Consider the following 27,041-nt stretch of genomic DNA (forward strand, 5'->3'; position numbering starts at 1 on the left):
GAGAGACGGATGTTTTTATTCGTTCTTATGATCACTATGAGTTTGTTTTAAATAAAACCACGTGATTCTCGCTTGATAATTATTTTTCTTACATAAAAGGTATAATGTTATGATTGCCGGAGACCCCCTTTAAAAATGACAAATCAGAAGCTGAAACATTCATCCACGAAACTTGATACGACACGTCACTTTGATTATCTAAACATATATGTCAGCAACATTAGACCTATGTCATTCGAGAATCTGTTAGTTTATACATCTTGGATATTAAATTCCAATTATCATGCAGACAAAGTGATAATACAGATTATTGGACGAACCCAGATTATCCATATGAATGTCACATATCATGCACGTCAATCATATTTGTACTTGTCGTGATTGGTTCATAGGAAACAGCATTGACCAATGAAATTGTTGCCTACGTGACGAAAAGAAGTTCATCGTTTGGTCGCTAAAAGCGATTATTTTCTCACCGATTAACCGCGTTGCACCTTCTTGTATTGCCTCATGCAACAAATTATTTGATTTGTGACAAAGATAAAAGCTCTAACATGCGATTTGACAATAAACTAACCGATAGAGACGATCAATTATGTTTAATACATTTGATGCTCTTTATGTTATATTCAAAACCCAATGAAGATGAAATTGATATGTTGGAATTGGAGGGTCCGAAGCAATATAAAGGAACCGCAGCCGTGGATCAAGATGAGACGAATCGACTGCAAGACTTGTATCCAGATCATCAACTGCAATATTTTCACGAGGAAAGGTAAGAAGCTATAAGTCTTTTAATTTACTCTGATGTTGTTGAATGGTTATATCCATAAGCAACAGTCAACAAAGAAAGTTAGTGTTTATGTATCGTATTTTGCCTTAAAATAACAGCAATATTTTCCGGTGGAATGGTAAGCCGCTAATGACTCTGATGTTGTTAAACATGCATGTCAATCCACGCAAGAGTCCACAAGTAAAAATCAACAAGGAAAGTGTTTATGTGCCGTGTTTATCTCAAATAAAAGATCGATTAGGGCCTAATTTAGGCATTTAATTAAAAGTGGCATTTCGTTCAGCATTATCACCCATTTTTCTAGATTAGTTTAGATTTTCATACCACTGGAAACTTCTGGCTACATAATATTAATGTACAAAAAGTTTCTTGCAGATTAATTCGTTTACCAAAAATATCGTCAAATTTGCATTACGTTCTGGTTACCAGAACATAATTATATAACACAGTGGTCTATGGAGCAGTACACATACTCATGCATAACTTGCAAACGCAAAATCGGAGTCAACTGAAATTTTGGGAATAAGCTTTGTTTGTGGATATTTATTGAAAAAACGATGATATGATTACGAATACTCGTTTAACATGTTCAGTGTTTATAATAATTATTTAAAGTGTCCATTCTAAAGCATGTGTTTTTGCTTTATTTTTCTTTAATTATTTAGTAATTTCTATACAAATGAAAAAATGTGACTGTTTCCCACGTCTCCCAAGGTGGTTTTGAACCTATACAAATGAGACCGATTGATATTTTGCAAATGAAGAGCTTAAGTCCACAACCACATGTTTCTCATTTACTTGTGTGATACAATCACAATTACTTTGACAAGTGTGACATTAGCAACAATCAGTTGTACCATCAAACATCCATTATTTACCATAACAATATGCAAACTATTGGTCTCATTTAGGAAACAAAGGCCGCACACAGTATTGTTACTGTGCATCCATCCACTGTGTGCTTTGTAATGGTGCATCCAACTGAAATTATAATACTTATAGCATCACAACCCATTGCAATATCGCACAGGTAAATCAGAAACATGTGTTTGTGGACTTAACACGGTTTGGAAATAAGCTCTTCAAATATTCTGATATGTTGTCCATATTGACCACATATTGCCAAAATCTGCGAAGTGCTTCTTCCCTTTCACCTGTTTATGGTAATATTAATTGGTCACATTGAAGGACTATGCTTTGATCAACTCGTAATCGGCAGGAAATGTTAGGCTTTTACCACTACGCCAAAAAATAGATCGACATTAAGAGTGATGTTGTTGACCTGTCTGGTCTATATTGTGTGAGTTAAATAAAGCAGGTTAAGTATAGGACTTTAATTAATAATTTGTGATAGTTCTGACGAGTTGTCACAACACAATTCTCGAAAGAAAATATATTGATATTTATCCGCGATGTTATAAGGCCCACCGATTATAAGCTGATCAAACTGTAATGTTACTTTATAGATTCTTGAGTGCCCTACGGTAAAAAATATTTTTGAATGTTATTAACTATTATGGTCAACTATTCACAATTTCACTGGCCAATATTATATATCCGTCGGTACATTCACATTCATGTAACCTCCTTACATGGAAGTTACATGATAAAAACTTTAAGGGGGTACTACACCCCCGTGGTATATTTGATTGTGTTTGCATTTTTCTCAAAAAAATAATAACACACTGGTAAGAAAAGTTTATTGGGGCAATTGGGGCAAGGTATCCAATGACTACACTGAAATTTCAGTGACTCAAGACAAGAGGTTCAGTATATACGATAGGAAACGAGGTACATCATAGCGGTACCTTATTTCTTATCATAAATAACAAACCGCTTGTCTTGGGTCACTGAAATTCCAGTGTAGTAATTATATTCCTTGCCCCTATAATATACATAACTTTTGTTACCACTGTGTTATTAGTTTTTGAGAAAAATGCAAAAATAGACACAAATTTATCGAGGGGTGTAGTACCCCCTTAAAGTAATTGTGATTATATCACACAAGTAAATAAGAAACACTATGATGTATTGTGGACTTAAGCTCTTCATTTGCAAAATATCAATCGGTCTCATTTATTTGGTTTTTATTCGGGGATCCGGGGGGGAATATTGGGGAGAAATTCCCTCAATGCCCTGAAAAAAAGGCAAGAAAATGCTCCGACATGGGATTCGAGCACATGAATTTCCGTTTACTGGTCGGATGCCAAAATAGACTACCAGCTTCCACTGATAAAAAAGTAGTTTTACAAAACTGGGTACCTATGTTTATTTACGCAAGTACACTAATCATGCTAATTGATACTTAATTGTTACCCCAGAGTTAAATAGATAAAAATATTACATGTAGTTCTCAGTTTGATTTTGATTTGATTACCCCAGAGTTTGTCTTTGATGAAATTTGTTAAATGAACATAAATAAGTCACCTGGTCTTGGTAATGTAAATGTACATGTACATCTTTTAAAGTTAACCGCTCCTATCATATGTAATGTAATCCATTGGCTTAAATTTGTAACCTTTCTCTGTTTACATCAACCTTTCCAACTGCCTGAAAGCAAGCCAAAGTTACCCCTATTTTTAAGAATGGGGGACAAGTCTGATGTTGACAACTATAGGCCTATATCAGTGCTTCCAATAATTTCCAAAATTATTGAGCGTAGTGTACATAATCAGTTATATCATTATCTAACAAATCATGGTCTCATGAATTCATGTCAGTCTGGTTTTAGAAAAAGAGCATTCTACTACCACAGCTCTACTTGATGTTTTAAACAACATGAATCAAGGTAAAGTTACTGGTGCACTCACGAAGGCTTTTGATGCCGTAAATCATAGTCATCTTCTTCACAAACTTGAAAAATATGGTATCATTAAGGATGCTCTTCAATGGTTTTCTTCATATCTCAGTAACAGAACCCAATCAGTTAGTATTAATTCTACATTATCTGACTTAAAAAATATTGATATTGGTGTTCCCCAGGGGTCAATCTTGGGTCCATTATTATTTGTGATTTATGATAATTCCCTCCCTGATTGTATCAATTCAAAATGTGTTATGTATGCCGACGATACTACTGCTCTTTTTAGTGCATCTGATCAAGCATCTCTTCAATCAAACATGAACAATGATTTATCAAAAATTGTTCTCTGGTTTGAAGCAAATCAGCTAACATTAAATATCAATAAAGCCAAGTTCAAGATATTTGGGACAAAGCATGTTTTAATGAGCCCATTGAAAGAGTAGACAAGTTTAAGTATTTGGGTGTAACTTTTGACCCATTTTTATAATGGAGTGAGCATGTTGATTACATTTCTTCAATTGTTTCAAAACGTATTAGTGTTATTCGTAGAGTTAAATTTTATCTTCCATCAAGTACTTCGTATATGTTAGTGCTTTGATCTACCCACATTTTGACTAATGCAGTCCTGTGTGGTCTAACATCAATGTTGAGTACTCAAATTCTCTTCAAATTCTTTAAAATAAGCTTGCTCGTGTACTATTATCTGCTGATATTAGAACCCCGATTGATGTTTTAATGTCATCCCTTAATTGGGATAAACTTGACAAAAGATGGAAAAATCAGCTTCTTTTGCTTGTTTTTAAATGTCTTAAACATGATGCGTCATCTTACTTGTCATCTACATTTATTTTCACTTCCTTCGCTCATTCCAAAAATACCCGTAGCCAATCATCCAATTAACTTGTAATTCCAACCTTTTTAGAGGTAGTACCTTTTGGCATAACCTTCCAACTGATGTTAGATGCAACCTGTCAAATATGAGTGTCAATACTTTTAAAGCCGATGTAATCAAGTAATAATCTTTTAATTTTGTTTATATTTCTATACACGTTGTTTAATATTGCTATGTTGAATTTTATTTAATATGTTAAATTTTTATATTTTGTTTGTATAGTTTTAATCAGGGTCTCATGGGAGACCAGTATTGTATTATTGAACTGAGTAACCCTGAATAAATAAAGATTTACTACTACTACTACTTAAATAAAAATAAAAATTAGATAATTTGGTCACCCATCCTACACAAAAACCAATTAACACAATTGAGAATGATTGGTTGCTACAAGAGGAAACTGAACATAAATTGAAGGAAATACTGAATGAACAGTTGACCAATCCAAAGTTTTACAATTAAAAATGCATATTAACGAAATCCCGGCCGGCGCAAAATTCAACTGAAAAAAAAGCAAAGAGTCCACGAACTTGCAATTTGGGTGGGGCGTGGGTGGGGGTTTGGGTTGGGGGGGGGGGGAGGGTGGGGTTTGCAAGTATTTTTGGCACACTGTTTGGAAATCTTAACACCGGTTCACAGTTATTGCACAGTCCCTTGCAAACAGCAAACTTAAACGTTAGTATACGAGTATAAAAATAAAGTTACGTTTCAAGGAAACGGGTTATCATAATCACTTGTGGTTTTCTTTTTAACTACGATCATGACGATAATCCAATCCACGAATCGTCTCTTTGCAGGACCATATTCCCGTAAACATGATGTCAAAGGTGTTTATTCTTCTTCTTGTTGGCGTCGCTGTGACATTGGCGTCAGCGAGAAGTTTGGAGCAGGTATGTAAACTACTAAATTTAAATCATAATTCGACTCGCTCATATTTAATTAAATGAATACTATGTAACGAAGGGTTCAAAAACTGCACATTGGGCCGGATTTACCATTGGACCAGATGTTCCCGGGGCCACCCCCCAAAAAAAATTGATCCGTGATCTTCCTTTTTAGCGCTAAAACACCATGGTTTGGACAAAAATGTGACCAAATTGCACAATTTTGCGTGCTTCGCGCACAAGACCCTTTACATAGCAAATTTAATCTTCATTTGGGGCTAAAACAGCCTGGAATTGAAACTTTTGGCGCGCGCAGGTGGCCCTGTAAGATCGAAAGAAACTATGCTCGTCTCCCTCCTACTAAATTTGAATACTTCAGCCGCTGCTGTTGAACTTACAAGAGAACTAAATCTTCAGTGCCCATGCCTTCCTCACGGTGAGTTTTGGGCCTCCAAATCGAGCCCCGAAAAGGGGTGTGCATTAGATGCATCAACCAGTACCAGTACATTATTTTGTACAATTCCTCGAGCAACAAGTGATACGCATTTATTAACCTATTTCATACACGAGAAAAAAATCCATGCTTTGTGCTATTTTTATAACAAAATTATCATTCAAAATGTTAAAAAATACAAGCAAATTTAAATGCATCAACCCACAAGAAAAATGAACACGTCCGAAAGCACTGCGCATAATTAGCGGATTGCTAGTCGGGTGTCCAATCAATGCATGGTTTGAATCTTTCTAACGTTTGCCCTGTTTGGTTCTCGACGGAGCGATTTCTATTCACCGCTTTTGGAAAGCGACGGGCAATCGCTGAATTATTTACATTTATACTTTTTGCGGCAATAGCGATTACAGACGTCAATTGAAATATTCTTAATGCCACAAATGCATTTAGAACATCCATTGCTGTCAATAATTATTGTTTGAATTAATACATCCCCGGAAGTTAATAATCGAGAAAGGTAAATTAATTAGCAAAATAGTAGATCCAGTTGCTTGAAAATGATTGGTTGATGGATTCACGTGACAAGCGACATCGCTGGGAAGATTTCTTGAATTTGCAAAAGCGACGTTTTTGTATCGATTGATCGGCTTGACGCTCTGAAAACGGAAGTAAACAGTGAGGTTTTCCCCCGGGGGAGGCACTCCCTATCTGAAATGGCAGGGATGTGCCTCGGCCATGTTAAAAGTAGGGGGCATTCAGGTCAAATGTACAATTACAATAATATGGGGTCATTCAGTACACAACCTGAATAAAAATGGGGTCATTCGGTATGAAACTTTGAAAAAAGGATGGTCATTGGGGTAACAAAAAGTAAAATGGGAGTCATTGAGTACAGGATTGCCAAAAGAGTATCATTAAGTACACATAAATAAGTGCCAAACTGCGTAAAAACAACTTGGCCACCTTGGAAATGTGAAAAATCTCATTATTTCTGGAGGAGAACACAAATACCACCTAAATTTGGGAATTAAAAGGGGGGTCATTGGGTATAGCAGGAAATAGAAAAAGGGGGTAATTGAGTACATGAATCTTTTTAAAGGGGGTCATTGGGTAATAGGTAGGACCATAACACAAAACAGGGGGTCATTGGGTACAAGCCGGTTTGAAAAAGGGGGTCTATCCCGAGGCACATGATGCATATCTGTCATGGAAGTGCCCCCCCGGTGTACGAAGGACCGTTCATGAAGAATCTCAACCTTAATCTCAACCGATATCGCCCAATCATCCAATCATTTCCTATCAACTGAATCTATTATTTTGCTAACTAATATACAATTCTCGGTCATTAACTTTCGATGATGAATTAATTGAAAGCAACAATTATGAATGTTCTAAAAATGTATTTTGTGACATTTAGAATATTTTAATTGTCGTCTGCAATCGCTAACGTCGTGAAAGCGACGAGCGATACATCGCAAAATTCGGCGATTGACCATCGCTTTTTAAAAGCGGTGCATCACAATCGCTCCGGCGATCGAGTATAAATTCAGCTTTAGATAGCGAGAACCAAACAGGGCAAATGTTAGAAAGATTCGAACAATGCATTGATTTAGCGAGGAATCCGCTTATTACGCGCAGTGCTTTCGGACGCATTCATTTTTCTTGTGGGTTGATGCATTTAAATTTGCGATCGAGTATTAATTCAGTTTTGCAAGGTTATATCTTGGAATTAAGACTGCAAGATCTAACGGAGCGGCGAAGATGATGGCCAGTATGGAGCTGGTCATATATATAGTAGTAACAGTGGTAGTAGTATTGGAACCAAATCAAATAATGCGTTGTTTTACTTTCTATTGTTTCCGCAGTTAATGGAGAATTTCCAGAAACGAGGTAGATAAAACTTATTTACTATACTATTTAGTTATTTACTTGTTTACTAATGACTCAATTCGTATAAAGAACGGTTTTCCATGACCCCAATCATGCTATATACTATGGACCGTGGCCTTAAAGGAAAATTTCGCATTAAGCCATAGGGGAATGGGGAATATTTTTGAATTCCCCATTGTTTTCCAATTTCATCATTTAAAACATAACATATCCCCCATAACAAACAAACAAAAATTAGATTCCTCCCAGACCCCGAAAAGTTTCGGATCCCCCTCAAATTTCACATTCACACCGCTGGCGTAGGTATTGAACGGTCCCTTATCACATATATCGCGGGATCTTCCTGAATTTCCCGGAATTCTTGAGGGTACCCCAGTCCCACCGACCACCCGTTATATTCTTAATCAGTGCACTCATATGTTAATATATTCAATATTAGAGCAAAAGTCATACCCAATTTAGTCTCACGAGCAAGTTCTACCCGACTAATTAGGAGATACTGCGATATTTCATACGTGGTACACGCGCTCAAATGTGCGTTTATAACATACGTATGTACCGCATGAGGCTGTACATACTCAAGCAACGATAGTTGCATACATTTACGGTGTTCGGCCCTCTTGTGACCCCAAATGATGGTGACTAGAATTTGTTAGTCTCTATATTAACACGTTTAATTCAACCGGATATTTATTTTAAAACAGGACTAATATGCCTCCTGAAATTAATGTTTTCAGTGCCGGCCGAATATTATGATTAAAAAAAACCCTCATGTTTCGGTAGATTAAGGACCACATGCATATTATCATGACTTTATGTTCAAAATGATACTTTTACGTGGGGAAAATTAGTCACATCACATGAGCATCGTGACCGCCGTACATCTTGTTAATATCAACGTCTAATGTGCGTTTTATAGGACGTTGGTGTCCAAAATGTGAAATCGCGACCTCTTTTTTATACGGCCAATATCGCGATATTTCAGTGGGCAATCTGTACACATATGAATGAAGTCGAATTTGCAAATATCGCTGTAGCTTTATTATTTGGATTTCTTCACAAACAAAACAATATTAATAATTAAACTTTCCATCCGTTCAATATCCTTGAATGTCTTTTATATATTGTAAAATGAACATATCTGTGCATTTTCTACGTTACCCATACGTTCATTTCGTAGTATAGCTAAACAATCGACTCACTCCGTCACAGGAGAATGATTTTGAACGATTACGACCAGGCCGTCGAAACTCATATATACTAGCGCAATACAAAAAGGTGGCGACAGCGTCGACTTCCCCTGTGTATTACCCTGCGCTGACATGGCGTCCGATGGCGTCCCCAAATTGATTCACGGGCGGGGCCATATTGGAAAAGTAAAGAAAAATGCTGCTGCCACCCCGAAGGGAGGGGCACTCATATATGAAAGCTGTAAGCATTTAGGGTGGTTTTGAAAAGCAAAACGAGGATCCGCGCGGATCCGCGATTAGGATCTCAAAACACTCATTTTAGTAAAAGAAGGGGTGTTTTTTAAAGGATGATCCTCGCTTAGGGTAATTTTATAAAATTACCCAATTAACGGACATTAGTGGTGACATATTTATCAAATTATTCGGCACAAAAGAGTGGTTTCTGAGCAATTTTACCAACCAGATTTTTAAAATGGAGCCGACTTCAACAGTGCCAATTTTAAGCTTACTGATATCACTGTACCGACAGTCCGACACACGCAATGTCTATCCTTGTTTGGGGCAAATTTCTAACCAATTCCTCGATTAGGGTGTTTTTATAATGTCTATTGTTTTAGGGGTAAATTTCAAGACAATTCCTTGCTTTACTTAGGCCTAGGGTGTTTTTATTTCAGTTCAAATCGTTGTTTAGGGTCAGTTTGACAAATTTTCAACATCCTAGCTTAGGGTCATTTTTGAAAGTCAATTCACGCGGATGCTTACAACTTATACATGAGTGATCCCCCGGGCTGCCACCACGATAGTACTAAAAGCTACCTAAAAATATGCGTAGTACTGTGGAGACTTATGTTAATTAAAGAAAAATGCGACGAACGGAGTTTCAAGTCCATCACACTTCGTGCTCTATATACTTCGTCCTTGTTACGACGTTCAGAAATCGCAACCTCTCCATTTCAACGCCACGAAGTGGAAATGTGGTGGCGCTATAACATTTTTAAATGATAAGAAAAATCAATTAAACGATCAACTGAAACGAAACGCCAGGGCCACGATCAGGAAATTAAGTTAATCAATCGTTAATAGTGGGAGTCTTTGGGTAAAAAGATGGTTACGATGACATCTGGACACTACATTGTTTTGATTGTTTTGATGATTTATTATTAAAACACTGGAGTAGAAAGAGACTAAAATTAGATAATATTCATACATTTTATGTATGTTTTTAAGATATATTTTATAATTTTTATAATGACGCATTTTTCAACCAACACAATTTAAAAGCTCGAACATCGTATTTGGGCGGTCTCAGTATCAAATGAAGGGACCTGATGTATTATTATGAATGTAAACGGACCGTATACTATACCCTTTGGTCACTACGCATCTCAAATTAATTAACGTTAGATTATATCATTATACCAGATGGTACTAAATGGACGCTATTAAGGGATCGGGTATTTTTTTGTGGGACATGAGAGCACATCAGACACATAAAATTGTATTCTGAATACGAGAAATGTCCTCTTGATATCAAATAATTTTCGCGTTATAAATACAAATTTCATTTTAAATTACTAAAAGTTTTTTTTTTGTGGACATTTAACAGTCCTCGAAGTCCCCCCATAAAAAGACCTACAAATTGTATATCTTCAAATCTTTTGGGAGACAAAATGTATTGATCTTCAATACAAAAAGGTCCAAATTTTCAAATGATGGACGGCCTTTTCTCCCAGCTACATACACATTAGGTACATCTTATTAGATTTATTAAGTTTCTTATTCCTCTTCTTCTTCCTCTTCTTCTGATTATTATTATTATTATTATTATTATTATTATTATTATTATTATTATTTTATTATTATTATTATTATTATTATTATTATTATTATTATTATTATTATTATTATTATTATTATTATTATTATTACCAGGAGGTTGTTTTGATAATGGCAAAGCAGTCAGTGATGGAGCAGAAGTAGAAAAGAGTAAAATGGCGTGTAAATGCAACGGTGCCGCAAGCAAGTTTGTATGCTCACCAAAAAAACGCGTAAGTAAACATAAACATTCAATTATTAGTTTGATCAATGGCAATCCGTACAGGACATATTCACGATGTCCTCATCAGGTCACCTGTTGGAGGCTAGACTGGAATTTCCACCAAGCACGGAGTACAATATAATCACGTGGTATGTGGTACCACCCATAGTGGGTAGGAGAACATGAAAACTAATATGAGATACTGTATTAGGATCACATATTAAGTATCATGTGAGAGTATACTCTTGTACTCCAGAAGACAGGATCACATATTAAATGTGCGACACTATGGAATATATATATATATATCTCAAGGACAATATTGGTCAAGGTTGCGCCGCAGGCTTACAAAGAGACAATATTGTTCAAGGTTGCGCCGCAGGCTTACAAAGAAACAATAGCAATCAAGCTTAAACTTTAAATTAGCACCCGATAGATGGCAGGGCCTGAAGAATGAGGGAAATTATGGGGTAAATATTTAACAGAATAAACTGCATAATCATATTATTTAGATTTATTCCGTTAAAAATCTTATTTTAACTTATCAAATTACTAGTTTTTATATTCTATGTGATCCTGTCTTCTGGAGTACAAGAGTATACTCTCACATGATACTTGATATGTGATCCTAATACAGTATCTCATATTAGTTTTCATGTTCTCCTACCCACTATGGGTGGTGGTACTCGCCAGAGGCAGCCTGTATAAACCGTATGCCCTCTCGTGTAATCGCCATATAGTTGTATTTATTAAAGCTGTTATCAAAATATTTTCAATTCCTGTGTATGGCTGGATTGTTCTACTGCAGAAAAACGACAGATCAATCAGGGCATATGCATTGCCTATTTTCTAAACAGTTTAACATTTTAAATTATATACTCAATATGAACGGTCAAAATTTTCAATTGATGGTCGGCTTTTCTTCCCAGCTACATACACTTTCAGTACATATCATTAGATTAATAAAGTTAACTTCTGTTAAATATCAAATTTTAATAATTTCCCATAAAAGTTGTATTATATCGAATTATTTGATATCAGAAGAAGAGATTCATTTGGTAGGATTGTTGAGATCATAAACTGGTTAATTATGTTAGCCAAATCCAATAAATATTACTCACGGAACTGAGCTTTCGCCATCTTGGCAAATGAAGGACAAAACAACAGCAAAACCGCAGAAGAAGACAACCGAGACTCCAATCAAAGGCATGGTGGTTATACCATATGTGGAGGGTACCTCTGAAAAATTGCAAAGAGTTTTCCGCAAGCATGGTTTTACAACAGCCATGAAGCCAATCAACACTCTAAAAAGTGTCCTTGTCCACCCGAAAGACAAAAAAGACATCGATCAGACCAGTGAAGTTGTTTATGACATCCCGTGCAAAGGGTGTAATAAATCATACATAGGTGAGACTGGTAGACCATTTGGGGTAAGGAAGAAGGAGCATCAGAAAGACACTGAAAAGATCGCCACCAAAAATTTCACCAGAGCCAGCAGAAAGCTCTCTACCACTGAACAGCACAAGTCCGCAATAACCGACCACGTAGCACAAGAAAATCACGTCATCGACTGGGAGGGGCCAAATTACTGGATAGAGACTCCAACGCCTTATCAAGAAGAGTCAGGGAGGCAAACCAAAACAAAAAAAAGGGGAAGAACTCACTCAACCGCGACGAGGGTGCGTACTTTCTAGATCATGTATATGACCCACTGCTTAAATCAACATCACTTCCGGGTAACGAGGATGCGTCTATAGCAACCAAGTTTCGCGGGAAAAGCAGTGGACCAGTTCATCTGTGATCAAGCCATCAGCCAAGATGGCGAAAGCTCAGTTCCGTGAGTAATATTTATTGGATTTGGCTAACATAATTAACCAGTTTAGAAGAAGGACATTCCTCGTATTCAGAACGCAATTCGATATGTCTGATGTGCTCTCAGGTCCCACAAAAATATTATGCAAACGTTGTTATCCAATACCTCAAGTCAGCCCTAAAGGGATATTTCGTGATTTCAACATTTTTTAAGGGTATGGATCAATAGATATCCACGAGAAACGCTTATTTCCAAAACTTCAGTTCATTCGTACATTGCATTTTGCCGCATTTGCATGTAATGCACAATTACATGACAATATTCACTGATATTGCAGCGTCCCATATGCTGCAGTGTTTGTGCATTCGGGCTGGGGACAACCCAAAAATACAAAGTGGACGACTTCTTGTCAAAAGACTGAATCTGCAAGAAAGCCTATAATTATGCACACAATCATGAGCTAATCCTTGTTTCTTTGGTACATAAATCTCAATGTTTTTGGAATAAGTAGGGGTGCGGCCGTAATGTCCCTCCCCGATTATTATTTTAACTTAACTTAAAGGGTGGGGTATGAACGTTTGGACAGTATTTATTGTGGGACATTAGAGCACATCAGACATATCGAATTGCATTCTGAATACGAAGAATGTCCTTCTGATATCAAATAATTTTGATATTTTGAAATTCGCAATGCAATACACATTTTATGGCAAATGATTAAACATTGATATTTTTGATATTTAACAGTACTCGAAGTAAACTTTATAAATCTGATGATTTATACTTAAAGTGTATGTAGGTGGGATGAAAAGCCGACGATCAATTGAAAATTTTGACCTTTCGTATTGAAGATATGGGTTTTTCCCAAAACACAAAAAAAATTAGGTCTTTTGTGAAAAAAATCCATATCTTCAATATGAAAGGTCAAAATTTTCAATTGATCGTCGGCTTTCCTCCCAGCTACATACACTTTAAGAATATGTCATTAGATTTATAAAATATACTTCGAGGACTGTTATTATCAACAATGTAAAAAATATCAAATTTTAATAATTTGTCATAAAATTTGTATTATATCGTGAATTTCAAAAAATGAAAATTATTTGATATCAGAAAGACATTCGAATGAAATTTGATATGTCTGATGTGCTCTCTTGTCCCACAAAAAATACTGTCGAAACGCTCACCAAAACAAGATGTTCAAGGCACAATACAAAAGCAGTAAAAAAATTTAAAAAGTAATTAATTAATTTTCATTTGATTTGTTTCCCTTTTTTACAGTCCGCAGAAGAGTACATGTTTGAAGTAAAGAGAGGTAAATGTTCGCGTTGAAAATCTGTAAATTAATTTTTAAATTCAATTCAAGAAACTTCACAAGTTCATAAGACATGGAATTATATTGACAAATGCCATTTTATATTTATGAAACAAAAACATTATGTAAATAACGGTATCTGCACTGTAAGAATACCATGTGTTATGAAGTTGTGCGTCTGAGACTTCCTATTATTTTTTGTTGCTCATTAATTTGCTTACATACTTTGGATAGAAAGCTCACTATATATCACTAAACGCCATCAATTAATTGTATGAGTCATTTCTCTAGAAGATTCTTAAACAAACCAGACTTACAAACACTAAACCTACTGAAAGCATGATTTTCTTGGATTTTAATGGGATGATTGGTTTCTTGATATTTTTAACATACCTAATAAGTTCTATATACATAATGGAATAGAAATAATGCTTAGACAAAAAATATACAGATTAAGTTTTATGCAAAAACATTCGATTCTTGATTATATCAAATTATTTAGGGGCAAATAACATTTCACGAAAATGTAGAAAATGAAACTCGACCCTCAATTTCAATCGTAAAGGCTTTCGGGAATGACCGAAATGCTCTATTTTGTTCCCAGCAAACACAAAAATGTTTTTGAAACACATGTTATATGTTGGGTTTTGGTTTAGATAAAAACGTTTTAATATCTTTAATGTCGGGTTATATAAAGGTCATGGAAACGTTTTAAAACGTTTTGTGTGAAAACACACTACAACAATATTTTAAAATTGTGTTCAAAATGTTATTGTAAAATATTGTTTGCAAACATTTTTTGCCAAATATTTTGTTAACACTTAAATAACATTATGCTTGCATATTTGCAGTAGGTTATCAACAAATTTTTTGAATGTTATGAAAACGTTTTATACCCTTTATGTATCCTTTACATAACCCGACATTTACAAGTTTTCTGGCATCCTTTTCTAACGTTTTGCGAATGATGTCGAAAACGTTTTGTGTTTGCTGGGTTAGCCTAGAACTACTGAGCCATATTTTATAACACGGACTACGAACCCCCTAATTTTCAATTATAAACGTCAAATACCCTTATATTTGGTACCAATGTATAGCTATAGTCTTATCATCCAGTGATACCAAAATAAGTACAAACATTCCCCACATAATGTCGCTATAACGTCATACTGTGAGGGCGCCCATGCAAATTTGGGAAAATCTGACATGTACAAAAGTATAGGCACAATTGATTTTCGGATAAAATTCTACAAAAATGCGATATTCACTAATTGTTTTCCTAAATATGAAAGGAAATGACTATTTTAACTTAACTAACAATAACAAGTAAAAAGTCAGTAGCTCTTGGAATAATTTCACAGGAGCGAAATGAAATCATTGATTTTACTTTATAAACCAATGGTGGGCCTCGCCAACTCCCCCCTCTATGGTTATCTTTGATGACCAGTCCTACCCCCGGGTAAGGTGCTGGGGGTAAAAATTTTATCATTAAAATGAGCGCAAAGGATGGATCTACGATTATCTTAGATGGACTGTGCGTAAGCGCGCGCGTTTTTTGTAACGGATAAAAATATTAAGTTCTAGGGTTAATCGCCCTAAATCAATTTGTGTCTGCAATTCTTGTCATGACCTTTGATATCTAATCAATATTCTATCTCTTGTTATCCAGCTGCATTGATTTTTTCCACAAGTTTATTTATTTATTTATTTATTTATTTATTTATTTATTTATTTATTTATTTATTTATTTATTTATTCATTTATTTATTTATTTATTTATTTATTTTATTTTATTTATATTTATTACAAACAAGGAATAAAACTACACTGCAGTTTTACAGAACTGTTTCGTGAGGTCTTGCTCACTCTTCAGAAACCAGAATGTGGAGTGTCAAGATGTTATTTATTTATTTATCTATCTATTTATTAATTTATTTATTAAATTTATTTATTTCTATTATTATTATTTCTATTATTATTATTATTATTATTATTATTATTATTATTATTATTATTATTATTATTATTATTTATTATTATGATGATTATTATTATTATTATTATTATTATTATTATTATTATTATTATTATTATTATTATTATTATTACCAGGAGATTGTTTTGCTAATGGCAAATCAGTCAGTGATGGAGCAGAAGTAGAAAAGGATGAAATTGTGTGTAAATGCAACGCTGCCGCAAGCAAGTTTGTATGCTCACCAAAAAACGCGTAAGTAATTGATGGTCGGCTTTTCTTCCCAGCTACATACACTTTAAGTTCATATCATTAGATTCATAAAGTTTACTTCTTCTGTTAAATATCAAATTTTAATAATTTCCATTATATCGAATTATTTGATATCAGAAGGACATTCCTCGTATTCAGAACGTAATTCGATATGTCTGATGTGCTCTCAGGTCCCACAAAAATACTGTGCAAACGTTGTTATCCGATTCCTCGAGGCAGCCCTAAAGGGGTACTTCGTGATTTCAACATTTTTAAGGGTATGGATCAATAGATATCCACGAAAAACGCTCATTTCCAAAATATCAGTTAATTCAGACATTGCATTTGCCCTCATTTGCATGTTATGCATAATTTTTACGTGGCAATATTGCAGCGTCCAATATGCTACAGTGTTGTAATTTCGGACTGGGGACAACCCGAAAATACAAATTGGACGACATATTTTGTCAAACGACCCAATCTTCAAGAAAGCCTATAATTTAATATGCGCACAATCATGAGGTAATCATTGGTTTCTCTTGGTATATAAATCTCAACTTTTTTGGAATAAGTAGGGGTGAGGCCGTGGATATCGATGTGACCGTTTAATGGCTAAGGGCTGAGCATTAATGTCCCTCCCCGGTTATCATTTTAACTTAACTTACCTTAACTTAATGGATTTATAACTATCAAAACAAGATGTTCAAGGTGCAATACAAAAGCAGTAAAAAATTAAAAAAGTAATTAATTAATTTTAATTTGACTTGTTTCCATTTTTTACAGTCCGTAGAAGAGTACATGTTTGAAGGAAAGAGAGGTAAGTGTGTGCTTTGAAAATCTGTAAATTAATTGTATTTCTATAATTCAATTCAAGAAACTTCACAAGGTCATTAGACATGGAATTATATTGACAAATGCCATATATATTTATGAAACAAAAACATTATAAATAACGGTATCCGATCACAAGCCCACACTGCTGCTGACAATTTCCATATCCCCATTATATTGTTATTTATAGGGGTATGTGAAACAATTGTATGCATACAATTATAACATAGGGATGAATCAAACTATAATTAAGGGATGCATGAAATTATAATAAAGAATCAAGAAACTATAATATAAACTGGCCTCAAAAAGAAACTTGTGAATGTGGTCCAGGAAGGTGTTGCATGTCAGTGCATTTTGCTGTTGTTCATTTTTATGGAGAGGATTTTAAGATATGACCTTGTGAAAAATTATAAGTTTCTTTTTGAGGCCAGTTTAGATATGCATAAAATAGTAACATAGGATACAAGAAACTATAATGCATGAAACTGTTATATAGGGATGTTATATAGTATCTCAATATAGGGATGCATGGGATGATAATATGGGGACGCATGCCATTATAATATAAGGAAATATCATATGAAATGCTTTTGAAGAGGACATTGTGTGCTATATATGTCGAAAATTGAAGGTAACAACAGGTCACAGCGTAATGGCAATATTGGGACTGCACTGTAAGAATACTATGACTTCCTATACACCATAAAATATTTTGTATGTGTCATTTCTCTAGAAGATTCTTAAACAAACCAGACTTACAAACACTAAACCTACTGAAAGCATGATTTTCTTGGATTTTAATGGGATGATTGGTTTCTTGATATTTTTAACATACCTAATAAGTTCTATATACATAATGGAATAGAAATAATGCTTAGACAAAAATATACAGATTAAGTTTTATGCAAAAACATTCGATTCTTGATTATATCAAATTATTTAGGGGCAAATAACATTTCACGAAAATGTAGAAAATGAAACTCGACCCTCAATTTCAATCGTAAAGGCTTTCGGGAATGACCGAAATGCTCTATTTTGTTCCCAGCAAACACAAAAATGTTTTTGAAACACATGTTATATGTTGGGTTTTGGTTTAGATAAAAACGTTTTAATATCTTTAATGTCGGGTTATATAAAGGTCATGGAAACGTTTTAAAACGTTTTGTGTGAAAACACACTACAACAATATTTTAAAATTGTGTTCAAAATGTTATTGTAAAATATTGTTTGCAAACATTTTTTGCCAAATATTTTGTTAACACTTAAATAACATTATGCTTGCATATTTGCAGTAGGTTATCAACAAATTTTTTGAATGTTATGAAAACGTTTTATACCCTTTATGTATCCTTTACATAACCCGACATTTACAAGTTTTCTGGCATCCTTTTCTAACGTTTTGCGAATGATGTCGAAAACGTTTTGTGTTTGCTGGGTTAGCCTAGAACTACTGAGCCATATTTTATAACACGGACTACGAACCCCCTAATTTTCAATTATAAACGTCAAATACCCTTATATTTGGTACCAATGTATAGCTATAGTCTTATCATCCAGTGATACCAAAATAAGTACAAACATTCCCCACATAATGTCGCTATAACGTCATACTGTGAGGGCGCCCATGCAAATTTGGGAAAATCTGACATGTACAAAAGTATAGGCACAATTGATTTTCGGATAAAATTCTACAAAAATGCGATATTCACTAATTGTTTTCCTAAATATGAAAGGAAATGACTATTTTAACTTAACTAACAATAACAAGTAAAAAGTCAGTAGCTCTTGGAATAATTTCACAGGAGCGAAATGAAATCATTGATTTTACTTTATAAACCAATGGTGGGCCTCGCCAACTCCCCCCTCTATGGTTATCTTTGATGACCAGTCCTACCCCCGGGTAAGGTGCTGGGGGTAAAAATTTTATCATTAAAATGAGCGCAAAGGATGGATCTACGATTATCTTAGATGGACTGTGCGTAAGCGCGCGCGTTTTTTTGTAACGGATAAAAAATATTAAGTTCTAGGGTTAATCGCCCTAAATCAATTTGTGTCTGCAATTCTTGTCATGACCTTTGATATCTAATCAATATTCTATCTCTTGTTATCCAGCTGCATTGATTTTTTCCACAAGTTTATTTATTTATTTATTTATTTATTTATTTATTTATTTATTTATTTATTTATTTATTTATTTATTTATTTATTCATTTATTTATTTATTTATTTATTTATTTTATTTTATTTATATTTATTACAAACAAGGAATAAAACTACACTGCAGTTTTACAGAACTGTTTCGTGAGGTCTTGCTCACTCTTCAGAAACCAGAATGTGGAGTGTCAAGATGTTATTTATTTATTTATCTATCTATTTATTAATTTATTTATTAAATTTATTTATTTCTATTATTATTATTTCTATTATTATTATTATTATTATTATTATTATTATTATTATTATTATTATTATTAGTGTTATTATTATGATTATTATTATTATTATTATTATTATTATTATTATTATTATTATTATTATTATTATTATTATTACCAGGAGATTGTTTTGCTAATGGCAAATCAGTCAGTGATGGAGCAGAAGTAGAAAAGGATGAAATGGTGTGTAAATGCAACGCTGCCGCAAGCAAGTTTGTATGCTCACCAAAAAAACGCGTAAGTAATTGATGGTCGGCTTTTCTTCCCAGCTACATACACTTTAAGTTCATATCATTAGATTCATAAAGTATACTTCTGTTAAATATCAAATTTTAATAATTTCCCATAAAAGTTGTATGACATGTATATCGAATTATTTGATATCAGAAGGACATTCCTCGTATTCAGAATGTAATTCTATATGTCTGATATGCTAGCTCTCAGGTCCCACAAAAATACTATGCAAACGTTGTTATCAGATTCCTCAAGGCAGTCCTAAAGAGGTATTTCGTGATTTCAACATTTTTTTAAGGGTATGGATCAATAGATATTTACGAAAAACGCTTATTTTCGAAATTTTAGTTCATTCGGACATTGCATTTGCCCGCATTTGTATGTAATATTACATGACAATATTGCAGCGCTCATATAATATAGTGTTGTGCTTTCGGGCTGGGGACAACCCAAAAATACAAATTAGACCACATCTTTGTCAAACGACAGATTGAATCTTCAAGAAAGCCTATAAGGTAATCATTGGTTTCTTTTGGCATATTTATCTCAACTTGTTGGGAATAAGTAAGTGTGAGGCCGTGGATCACGATGTGAGCGTCTAAGGCTATAAAGGTCTGAGCATTAATGCCCTTCTCCGATTAATATTTTAACTTAACTTACCATAACTTAACATACCATCAAAACAAGATGTTCTAGGCGCAATACAAAAACAGTATAAGAAAAAAAAGTAATTAATTAATTTTAATTTGATTTGTTTCCATTTTTATAGTCCGTAGAAGAGTACATGTTTGAAGTAAAGAGAGGTAAGTGTGCGTTGAAAATCTGTAAATTAATTCTATGTCTATAATTCAATTCAAGAAACTTCACAAGGTCATTTGACATGGAATTATACTGACAAATGCCATATATCCCTATCATAATGTCATTATGGGGGTGCATGAAACTATAATATAGGTATGCATAAAACAATAATATAGTTATGTAAGAAACTATAAGGCCAAAACATAGGTTTTTGGTGGTAAAAACGTTCAACAATGAAATTTTATTTCATAATTTTTATTTTATTTTAAAACATGAAGACAAATTGCTATTGGCAAAACATATTGGACCAAAACCGGTGAGTGTTAAGGGGGTAACCCCCCGAAAACCTGATTTATTGATAAAACGAAAAATAAAAAACGACTACCGCATTAGACTTCAAACTCCCATGGGACATGAGACAAATCTCTTTTTTAGTATATGGGGAATTGTGTTTTTTCAAAACTTTCATACACAATCTTGCAAATTAGGTTTTTCTGAATCAACATTTTGTGAGGATTCCAAAAATCATGGGTGTCATTTTTTTAAAGCTGTTCTTGGGTGTTTTTTGGGCGGATTTTGGGCGAATTCTGATTTTCAGTATTTGGCATATATTATGGCATAAAAATCAACTTATTTAAGTCATATATTGCATTTAAAGGCTTTTATATTATCATTCCAAACTTTAAATACACTTTAATATGAACTACCTCAAATATTGAAGAAATGTGTTTAAATGCTTATATTTTTGGGTGTTTTTTGGGCGGATTTTTTGTTGTTGCATTTTTGATGGGTGTTTGGGGGCGGAAAGTTGCCTTGGCAAACTAAATCCCGTGGCCTTTTTTTGATGACAATGTGCCACCTATCCTAATATGTTGTTTAGGTCCGAAGTAACATATTTATAGGGGCCTACATGTCTACAAAATTCCAGATGCAGCAGTTGGTGGCCATCTTATTTTTCAAAACGGCGCCCATTTTGGCAATTCATTCCCAATATTGTTCAAACTGACCCTTCCTATTGTGAATTTATTGGTACAGTAGCATTTGTTTTAAGCTTAGGATATTATTTATGACGTATACACTAACATCGACGACTTTGATATTCAAAATGGCCTCCAAAAATTCAAAATGGCTGCCAAATTCAACTTATTTCCTCCAAACATTATAATGAGCATTGTAAAATATAAGTTTAAGCAAGTAACATGTTAATTAATATACCAACACATACACAAACTCCATAATACACTGCAAATACACACCACACCACATTCAAATGCTCACCTATAATTTTCTACGATATAATTTCTTCTATAAAATAGTTCCCGAATTTAAGATCTGTAACCTTATTCCACCTTAAATGTCTTCATCCGTCTCCTCAGGATATGATAATGATAATTATGTTCCCGCCAAGTTTGATGTATACTCTGGGCCAGCGCATACCCATACCCTAACCCGTAATCCTAATCTGTACCCAATACCCTTAACTCGGTACCTCATAACCATGTACCCTGCTAAATGTACATCGTACTCTGATACCTGTTCATGTAGGCCTACCCCATAACATGTATCCCCGTACTAGTACCCGAATGCTCCTACCCATATCCTCTTCGGTTCTCATAACCGTGTATTTTTGGTACATCTATCCCCATCCCTGGCCAGTACCACTACCCATCCCTGGGACTCCTAGACCCATCCATGGACCCAGTGGCCCATAACCTGGATTATGTACTCGGGGCCAGCTAGCCCATAACCCCATCCTTGGCACCCCCCGCCGCTATGACCCTACGCCACTGTTAACCACATCCTTAGTACCCTACGTCTCTTACTCCAGTACAGTCGTCCTTGCACAGTCGTCATTACTCCTAATGTCATCCCTGGGACTCCTAACGCCAAACCTGGAACCCCCAAACTTCATCCCCAGTACCCCTAACCCTAACCCTATCCTAACCTTAAACCTACTACGGGACCTTTAACTCCATTCCTAAAACCTAAAAAGTCTGTCCCCGAGACTAGACAGACCCCTAATCCCATCTTCGGCACCTGTAACCCCACATACGGTTCCCCTTACCCAGTGCCCGGTACCCCTTACCCCGTTCCTGCATGGTACCCAGTACCCCAACCCTGGGAACCCTAACTCAATCCCCAGTACCTCATCCTATCCCTGGGACCTCAAACATGACCATGTGACCTCTAACCCCATTCCTGGAACCCATGACTGGTCATCCCTGAAACCATAACCCCTTCACCGGGACCCATAACCCGTTGTACCCTTTACCCTGCACAGTCCTTAGTACCACTAGTCCTATCCTCTGTCCCTGGTACCCATTATCCAAACCCTGAGGCACTTAACTCTATCCCCAGTCCCCTTACCATATCCCTAGATCCCCTAACACTGACCATGGGGCTCTCCCCATTCCTGGAACCCCAAACCCTCGTCTCCGGAATCCCTAGCCCTGTTCCTTGATACCCCAAGCCCCATTGTTGATACCCCTAATCACATTCCTGGAACCCCTAATCCCTTCACCTGGACCCATAAACTGTTGTCCCTGGGACCTTCGGGGAACCCTGTCATTGGTACACCTAACCTTCTTTCATGGTCACCCCTAAACATGTCCTTGGTATTTCTAACCCCATTCTTGATATACCTAATGTTGTCTCCGGTACTCTTTATCCCATCCCTGGTATCCCTAACTCCATCCCTAGATACCCTATATAAGTCCATCCCCCAGGACCCATAACCCATTTGTGGGATCACTCGGTACCCTTTACCCTGCAGTTCTCAATACCCCTAATTTTTTTTTCCTATTTGAAGGTGTACAGGAAGTTGCCATAGTTTGGGGGTATATTTTTTAGCAATATTGATATATCGATGGGTGGGTTTTCAGTGGAGACCAATGCAACCAAATGGGCACATCAGGACAAGAAGTACCCTTAAATGCACCCAATTAGGGCAAATTTGGGTCCATTTTGTGGAAAATTGGTATACTGATGGGTTGCAGAAACAGTAAAAAGAAGGTATAGAAAAGTCATCATCCGAAAATCTGTGTGGCACATCTCCGTTCAAAATATTTGAAGAACCCCCTCCCCTGCTGCCATGGGCTTATGGATGTATTGATACAGCCTGCAGCCCAAACTAGCACCACCAACTGCTCTTGTTCTTGTTTAAAGGATACACGTATGGGCCAAGAAACATTTTCTATGGCATTTTAAAATGTTATAATATGCAAAATGAAGTCATCATTTAAATGTGATAAACATATATAGGTCAACTTGCACAAGGGGTGGGGGGGGGGGAATTTAGTATCGGATTTGTGTGTGTTATTATTTTAATATTCATGGCACATGTCCAATCTCCTATTTTACCAGCTTGATATAGGCTCATTGTATGATTGAAGGAAATAAATTGATTTCGGTGGCCATTTTGAATTCTTGGCGGCCATTTTGAATTTGAAATCATCAATATTGGTGCTACTGCATGCCAACATGATAAAACTAATACAACAAGCCTAAAACAAATGCTACTGTGCCAATAAAACCATTGCTACTGTGCCAATAAACCACATTGGGAAGGGGCAGTTTGAAAAAATATTGGAAATATTTTGCAAAATGGGCGCCAGTTTGAAAAAACAAGATGGCCGCCTTCTGCTGCATCTGGATTTTTGTAAACATGTATAAATACGTTACTTGTGACCCAAACAACATGCTAGGATAGGTGGCACATTGTCATTATCAAAAGGCCACAGGACTTATAAACTGGGTAGTACTAGGCCTACGGTCGAGTTTTTATATCAAAATGTACATGCATTCGCTATAAGTGACGTAAGGCTACCATAGCAACAGATGAATACAATTGTTGACTATATCGCTCTGCACTGTACAAAGTTTACATGGTACCTAAAGTTGAACCATAGATGTCAAAGAACAGGGAAAGACCTGGACCGTAACTCTATAGATTATTCATATCGTGCTGATCACTCGCACCTGTAAGATTAGTATTTTTGGAAAAGAGCGGTATTATATTCAATCTATGAATGCAGACATACACATGTGATGAGTGCAACCTGCTTGTAGTGCAGGGCGATAGAGTCAAAAATTGTATATATCTATTGCTATGGTAGTTAATCCAATTATGACGTCACTTCTACGGCGAATAGTGACAAACTTGTTATCTTTTCACATTTGAAAACACTCTATATATATACATTATAAATTGCACCCAAAAGCACCCAAAAACACCCAAAAACACCTACAATCACCCAATTTGATAAAAGTGTCTGACCAAATTTCTTCTGGGATAACATTTGACCATTAATTTTTATTAAAAAATATTCAGCACACATTAGTTCATATTATACAGCAAATAAAATGGAAATTGGGCGGAAAACATATGAATTATTGAAAAATATGATAGTTGCCAAAAACCGCCAAAAAAACACCCAAGAACAAGTTTTTAAAAAATGACACCCATGATATTTTGATTCTACATAAAATTCTGCTTAAGAAAAACCTTGGTGGCAAGATTGTGTATGAAAAAAATGAAAGCAAAAAATAAATGACATTTCCCCATATACTATTTGGCCTATTGAATAAAGTTGTATTAACAGGGATGCATGAAAATATAAATATGGAAATTCCTGAAATTATAATGAACTATAGTATTTTTATATTAGCCTGACACCTCTTGCATATTGAGATAGGTAGGATATATTTGTGATAAGATGGGGACAAGGGTCCTTTCAGCAATAAGTGCTATCCCTGCATGCATTGCAGTGGATCTGAAGAGTAAACATACAAAATTGTAAATAACTAAGACCACTCATATTACTGGGCATGTGGATATAGCTTCTGAAAACTTAAATTTAATTAAGCATTGAGCTTCTTTTTAGACAAAGCGAGAATTCAATTAAACATTGAACGTGAAGTATTTTGTATGTCTTTACTGTGGAACAAGCCATTTTGTTGTTTTTACGGCAAGGAATGTTGGGATATATCCCATAACAGTATGATTCATGTGAATGGGTATGAACAGGTTTTATAGACGAATCCAACAAGCCAAGTCATGGTCAGGATTTGGTCGGCCATTATTGGGTCTCCGCAGCACCAAACTGGTGTTGTGAAGCTTTGTGACTGCCCAATTGGGTGGATTAAAGCCGCTTAAAAATCGATGTTTGATTCTATTGTGTTGTAAACTGTCATTATTCTTTTGTCTTCTTGTAACACGGGTGATAGAATGCAGTTTAAAATCCCCGCCAAGGCCGCATCATTTCACATTTTAGGTGAAATGGAGCCGGCAGGGACCCAGCCATTGAGGTGTAGGAATGCGTGAAATTGGATTCGTCTATATGGTTTACAGGACATTCAAAAGGCCAACTGAAAATATTTGTATGTTACGCGTGTTCTACTTTTACTGTAATAATTTCATCGTGACCAAAATATAACTGTTTAATGTGATAGGCCTATAATAAATGTTCCAATCTGAGTGTGTACGCTTTAAATACAGTTAACTATAATATAAATATATATCAGCAAAGGAACAAAACACAAACATGTCTTTGTAATACTAATATCAATAATACATAATAAAAAGTCTTATTGAAAGTTATTGCGTCCAATGTGATTACGAAAACCATGTTTTGTTATTATGGCCTGTCGATTTCTATTGGTTGTATGAATGCAACTCGTTTTACCTCTTACGGTGTATGGAACGACCGAAAACTTATAATGAGGTGTCAGGTCACTATAAATGTACTATAAGAATGCATGATATGGAGTGCTTTTGAGGAGGACATGTATGTCATAAATCAAGACATGCAATTGAATACATGAATTCAAAACCCACCCAAGTCCATGGGAAGTGATTTTGAGAAAAAAACATGTGTATCATTTTAATTCCTACAGTTAGATTTACCTGGTCAATATGGTAAGTTTTACGTGCAAATGAGTGGGTTAAACTGTATTAGGTATGACGATTAGCATTTCAGGGACTTCGCGGGGTTCAATTTAAATGCTGGACTTGGGTGATTTTTTGAATCATATACAAAGACAACAATGTTGGAATGAGATTACCACTAGTAAGATAATACAAAATAAAGCACACAGGTATGTATAATGTTGATAAGCATACCACCATGTAATATAAACCACACACTTTCCTTGATTAAACCCATTTTTTTTCAAAAGTCACTCTCAAGCAATAAATGTGTTACAAGTAGACTTTTTATACATACTGGATTTCAATCAATGTATTACAAGACTCAAATCTTGAACTTTGGTGGTTCTTTCATACATTCTATTTTTCACATGCTCATAGACACAGAGGATGAATTCGAGTTGTTCTTTCATATATATGACAGGCCTATGTAATACATAGTATGTATAGCAACAATTTCTCATGCTTAACTCAATTTGGCCAAAGTATGGACTTGGGTGGGTTTTGTATTCATGTAT

General features: G+C 35.2%; 1 protein-coding gene across 2 annotated transcripts in view; it reads left to right on the forward strand.

The window, feature by feature from the left end:
• The first annotated feature begins 664 nt into the window (after positions 1 to 664).
• The window catches only part of LOC140169631 (uncharacterized), a 34,710-nt gene continuing 8,333 nt past the window's right edge, over positions 665 to 27,041 (forward strand). The window contains exons 1-7 of one of the 2 annotated variants that reach the window (XM_072192912.1): positions 665 to 775; positions 5,286 to 5,378; positions 7,689 to 7,713; positions 10,836 to 10,951; positions 14,036 to 14,069; positions 19,684 to 19,799; positions 20,566 to 20,599. In XM_072192912.1, coding sequence (XP_072049013.1) covers positions 5,304 to 5,378; positions 7,689 to 7,713; positions 10,836 to 10,951; positions 14,036 to 14,069; positions 19,684 to 19,799; positions 20,566 to 20,599 — 400 coding nt within the window. In that variant the 5' untranslated portion in view covers positions 665 to 775; positions 5,286 to 5,303. Of the gene's footprint in view, positions 776 to 5,285; positions 5,379 to 7,688; positions 7,714 to 10,835; positions 10,952 to 14,035; positions 14,070 to 17,076; positions 17,111 to 19,683; positions 19,800 to 20,565; positions 20,600 to 27,041 lie in introns of both variants that reach the window. The other variant, XM_072192911.1, reaches the window with a different exon arrangement.

The sequence above is a fragment of the Amphiura filiformis genome, chromosome 14 (genome assembly GCF_039555335.1).
Source record: "Amphiura filiformis chromosome 14, Afil_fr2py, whole genome shotgun sequence".
NCBI classification, from domain to species: domain Eukaryota; kingdom Metazoa; phylum Echinodermata; class Ophiuroidea; order Amphilepidida; family Amphiuridae; genus Amphiura; species Amphiura filiformis.